Source organism: Solanum pennellii, chromosome 2 (assembly GCF_001406875.1).
Source record: "Solanum pennellii chromosome 2, SPENNV200".
Classification (NCBI taxonomy): domain Eukaryota; kingdom Viridiplantae; phylum Streptophyta; class Magnoliopsida; order Solanales; family Solanaceae; genus Solanum; species Solanum pennellii.
In genome coordinates, this window is record NC_028638.1 from 36798405 (window position 1) to 36804380 (window position 5976).

At 26.6% G+C, this 5976-nt stretch overlaps 1 protein-coding gene across 1 annotated transcript; it reads left to right on the forward strand.

Annotated features, from left to right (window-relative positions):
- The first annotated feature begins 221 nt into the window (after positions 1–221).
- On the forward strand, positions 222–4706 carry LOC107011917 (probable 2-oxoglutarate-dependent dioxygenase AOP1). The gene is made up of 3 exons (XM_015211599.2): positions 222–756; positions 3351–3684; positions 4212–4706. The coding sequence occupies exons 1-3, from the start codon at positions 380–382 to the stop codon at positions 4464–4466; spliced, it is 966 nt and encodes a 321-aa protein (XP_015067085.1). The 5' UTR covers positions 222–379; the 3' UTR covers positions 4467–4706.
- The last annotated feature ends 1270 nt before the right edge of the window (positions 4707–5976 follow it).

Consider the following 5976-nt stretch of genomic DNA (forward strand, 5'->3'; position numbering starts at 1 on the left):
TTAAGTTATTGACTAGAAATAGTGTCTTTTGTGACACATAAAATAGTATTCCCACCGTTTAATATTTATGTATTATTATTTTTAAAAAATTATAAATAAAAAAATAATTTTATATAATATTCTTTAAATATAATAAATATAACATCTTAAAAGAATAAATAAAAAAATAACTATAATTGATACTTAATCTGTTAAAATATAATAAACAATTCTTATCACAGTAAAGTACAAGTAATCACATTGGTTCCTATGAATAGTTCATCTATTTCCCATTATATATAGGCTACTTATTTCCTCACCTCTAAAGTAGAAAACTTCCAAGTGTTTCTTCTTTCTTTTATTTTTTTCTCTTTGCTCATATTCTAAAAATATTTCATCAATGGCATCTACCAAATCAGTTAAAGTTCCTACAATAGATTTTTCCAATTATCAAGATCTAAAACCAAATACTCCACTATGGGAATCCACAAAAATTCAAGTTTTTGAAGCTTTTCAAGAATATGGTTGTTTTGAAGCAATATATGATAAAGTTCCAAAGGAAATTAGAGAGGAAACATTTGATATGTCAAAAGAAATATTTGAATTTCCTTTGGAGACTAAAGTGAAAAACATTTCAGAAAAACCAATGCATGGTTATATGGGGATGATTCCACAATTGCCATTGTATGAGAGTTTGTGTATTCCTGATTTGCTTAATCCTAAAAGTCTTCAAAATTTTGCTAATATCTTTTGGCCTCAGGGTAATCAACATTTCTGGTATGTTTACTTTATTTCTTTTTCATTTTTGTTTTCTTATTATAATTATATTTAAATTTAAAATAGATAATTAAATATAATATGTCAATATATAATTTATAATGAAAATAAAACATTTTAATATTTAAAATTTCAGAGGCACTAGTTACGAAACCAGTGGCAATTAATACTTCCACTGTACACCTACACTTTAACGCTTCAATTCATTACACCATTAATATTTTTGACCTAACTTTTCTCTCACCATTCATCTAACATTAAATCCTATACATATGCACCTTTTAACTTTGTAATATAATATAATAATATTAGTAAATAATTTAAATTTATTCCACTGGAGTTAACCACAAAAATTCGCCATAATCTGCTACTCGCTATATTACTTTACTCTCCTCCAATCATTACATCGTATTTGTATAATATATGCACTCTCCAAGATATTATGATTACTATTATTATTATTTTTCTTATCATAATTACACCAGATAATTACAATACAATTTTAATCCACCAAAACCTATAAATTCATAACACATTAAAGTCAATTTTCTTTTATGTAACATGTCAATTGCTGCTAAAATATTGCAGGCAGCAACATCATATTGCCGCCACGTAGACATAATTTGTCCATATCTCCTTTTTCTTATTCAATTAGTATAATATTCAATCACGGCTAAAATGTCAATATATATATCCCTATCATCAATATGTATAAGCTTGTCGAGTTTTACCTGAAGGCCCACTTTACGATCTTCTTCGTAATCCTTTTGCCCCTCTTCGATTTTCTTACTTTCCTCTATAGATTAATTATATCCTAACTTTTATATAGGACTAATTATGTAAATAGTGAAAGTCGCCCATCACTAATTGTTAGGTTATTTTCTTTAACTATCAACTAAATTAATTATTTAAATTATCCCCTTAATTTCATAATTGAAATAATGAATAGTCCAAAACTCCTATTTAGAATTTATTGAAAAGTATTTTATGAAATAAAAGTTATAGTACTCAAAACGACCATAAGGATTGTTACAGATCTATTCAATAAATATATAGATAACAACATTAAAATATTTGGTAACTATCCAATAAGTGACAATTCGATTCGCCTTCTCATTTTTTAAAAAATAAATAAAAATACAAGAGTTATCTAAGGTGTCTCAAGTGAAAAAATAAAAATATGTTCAACCTTCTTCATATGTTTATACTAACATTATATGAGTGTTAATTTTTGAAGCAATTTTGATAAAATATTATTCTAATTGACTTCAACTAGTATAATAAGTAAATATGTAGCAGCGCGTCTAATCCTAGCATGAATCTAATTTCACACCATTGTTGTAAACTCGTCAGTCAGTTTCGTTGGTCATGTTCCAATCGTCAGCTTCCAAATATTTGTTGTAGACACGTTAGTCAGTTGCATTGGACTTATTCCTTTGACATGTGCCAATCGCCAGTTTTCTTCTTCTTCAACAATAACAAAAAAATATTTGATATGTGTCACGATTTAATAAGTGAAAGTTTGATTCCGCTTTTCCATTTTTGTTTTCACTATCCTAGTTTTAAAAATAAAATAAAATATAAGACTTAGTTAACGTGTCTAAGGCCTCATTTGTTTGCACTTAAACGGAGATCTGAATCTTAATCAATCAGATTCGCCTCATTTAGTGTGTTTTTTTATGACTGAATCTTAATCATTCAGATTCAATTTATTAAGTTTGTTTGTTTTGTTTTTTAGAAGTCTCTTATTGAGTCTTAATATATTGAGTTAATCCTATAACACACTCTTAAGACCATTCAGACTCAAAAGTAATTCCTATCTTAATTCAACTACATTACAAAAACTCATAAAAGTTTTTTTCTTATTTAATTAATGTTAATTACATGCTTACCCGTTATAATTTTCTTTATTTTACTAACTTAATATACGTCTTTTATTTTCATAACTTAATCAACTTATTTGAATTGATAAACACTTCATGATATAATATTTAGCACAACTTCAGAAAATAAAAAAGTATTAATTATTTGATCGATAACAATACCAAATGTGCATTATAAAGTAAAATGTTTTTATAAACATTATATTACTACTCTATATAAACTATTTTATATTGCATTATATTAGATTGTCAAAGTTTTGAGTGCAAAAAAGAATAGTCATATATTAGTGATGTAACTTAATGTTAAATTCTTAATCGATAAATCATATTAACTATTTACGATAAGAATGTTCAAAATATTATTTTTCTATATAAAAAAAATTATTTTACTAAAATGAGATTTTTATAATATTTTATTGATACAACGTTTAATTTCATATGTACATTCTAATATTAAACACAAATTGTCGCAATACTCCAGTTTTCATATTCAGAGAAAATATCTTAATATTCAAATGTTTATTCAGATTTACGCATCTAGCTCTTAATGCATATTTTAATATTCAGATGTATATTCAGATTCAGACGTATTAATCTTAATAGAAACAAATGAGGCCTAAGTGAAAGAATGGTATCAACATGAAATGTTTCTAAATATGTTCAACCTTCCTTGTATGTTTATAAACATTATATGTGTATTATTTTTTGCAGCAATTTGGTAAAATCTTATTCTAATCCACTTGTGGAATTGGATGAGATGTTGAAAAGGATGATTTCGGAGAATTTGGGATTAAAAAATCATATTGATGAATTATTGAATGCCAATTACTTCCTATTTAGATTTACACATTATAAGGGATCATCAATTGCTAGTGGAGATGAAAATAATAAAGCAGCTGGATTGGGTGGCCACACAGATGGTAACTTCTTGACTTTTATATCACAAAATCAAGTCAATGGATTGCAAATCAACAAAAATGGAGAATGGATTGATGTGAATATTTCCTCAAATTCTTATGTTGTTTTGGCTGGTGATTCCTTCAAAGTAAGTGTTAAGTTTTGAACTAGTGTTACTATCTTGTTGGGAACGGTTTTGTTTGATTTTTAAAAGAAAAATGCTAAATGGTCACAAATTTTTAAAGTCAATAATATCTTTTTTGTTTTAAGGTAAATAAATTGATGAAAAAAAATTCATTTTTAATTAAAAAATATTGAAGTTAACAGGGTAAAAATGCTTTAAACATAGTGTGAATTATATTATTTTATCATTCTAATCAAAATTTGTGGCCAATATTGTTACACCTTATAGGATTTATCAAAAAAGCATAGGTTTTTCAGAGGCTCAAGATATTTGTTGGATCTTATGTTTCTCGAATCTCTGAAAATGTTGTCCCGCTAGTGTTGAATTTATTATTTTCTGAAATGCATATTTTTGAAGGATCTGATATATGGAATGATATGCTCAATATTTTCATGCAAAACCGAAAATGAATTTTGGTATTACTGACCCTATTTGTATTGTTCTACTCTCCAAAAATATTATCGATCGCGTCTATCTTTGTATTTATACAGGCTTGGACAAATGGTCGATTGCATTCTCCTCTCCACAGAGTAACAATGTCCGGAGAAAATGATAGACTCTCCATTCAATTGTTTTCATTATCAAAACCAGGTCACTTCATCGAGGCACCAAAAGAACTAGTGGATGAAGAACACCCTTTACTCTTCAAGCCATTTGAAATTCTTGGATTATTTGAGTATGGTACCACAGAAGCTGGCTATACAGCTCCTCCAAGTGATCTTTTCAAGATTTATTGCGGTGTTTGATATGCTAATTATGAATTTCCGCTTCAACAAGCAACTTTACTAATGAGTTTCGTCTGAAATTCGTGTTTTTTTAAGTAGTATGCATTTTATGTTTGAATTGTTGCAGTTGGCAATTCATGTTTAATTTGTTTGTGTTTTTTTGAGAAAATATTTCCATTGGGTTTCATTGGAAATTTGTGTTTTTTTAAAAGTAGTGTGCATCTTATGTTTGGATTGTTGGTGTTGAGAATTCATTTTTAATTTGTTTCTCTTTTTTTTTGGGCAAATAATGAATTTAAAATTGATGATCTTACTCTTTAGTGGAAATGATTCAACGCAATCTTTCAGTATTATTTGGTTGAAAGAAATCTCATATGAACGATTATATTAAAATTGTGATATAAATACAATTTGTATTGGATTATGACATCTTTTCGTATTCATTACTCTCCAATTATATTTGTGACACATGTGATATTTTCAAAGTTAATCAATTATGATTTTTTTTAATATTTTAATATATTTTGAGAGTTAATCAATTTTACTATATTTTTTAAAAATATTTTAATTTGTTGTGACTTATAGTTCTTTTAATAATTAATATAATTTTAAAATATTATATGTTATTTCTCGTGACCCAACTTTGTGGTACATGTAAATTATTTGAGTTTATCCAAATTTTAATATGTTTTAAAATACTTTAAGTTGTGATTTATCGTACGCCTAATGTAATTTTTGAATAATATATGTTACTCTCTTTATCCCAATTTATGTCGTACATGTAAAATTTCGATAATTAACCACATCTTAATATATTTTTTAAAAATATTTTAAGTTATTAATCATTGTGATTTATAGCACTTTTAGTTTTTTTTTAATCTGAATTATGCAACATGGGTGGAATTTTGAGAGTGAACCAAATGTTAAATATTTTAAGTTCTTTTCAGTAATATTTTTTAATATGAAATAAAAATAAGAAAAATAAATTAAATATGAATAATATGATAAAGGTAAATAGAGGTTGAAGGAGAACGACAAATCGATCAATTGACCAAGTGACCCTAAGCTCGTCAACCTTCAAAGAGAAATTCTAATATAAAATAAGTTAAAAACTTTAAAGTAAGATATAGGGATAAAAGTCTGAAAAATATCTCAATTTTGGTCGAATTTATTGTTGCGATACTAAACTTTCATGAGAACCTATTACCTTCGTAGACTATTTAATAATGTATTTTTTACCTCTTGAACTATTTAATATGTATTTTAAAGGTATATATGTGCCCACGTGGACGCATTTACTATTTATAATTTTGCATTATTTTTTATAGGGAAAAGGGTCTGATATAACCCTCAACTTTGTCATTTGGAGCTGATATACCTCTCGTTATAAAAGTGGCTCATATATGCCCTTACCGTTATACAAACGGCTCACATATACCCCTGCCGTTACAAAATGGCTGGCATATACCCTTCATTTAACGGAAGTTAAAAGATTAGTTTTAAATTTATATTTATTACTTCTAATTTTTTT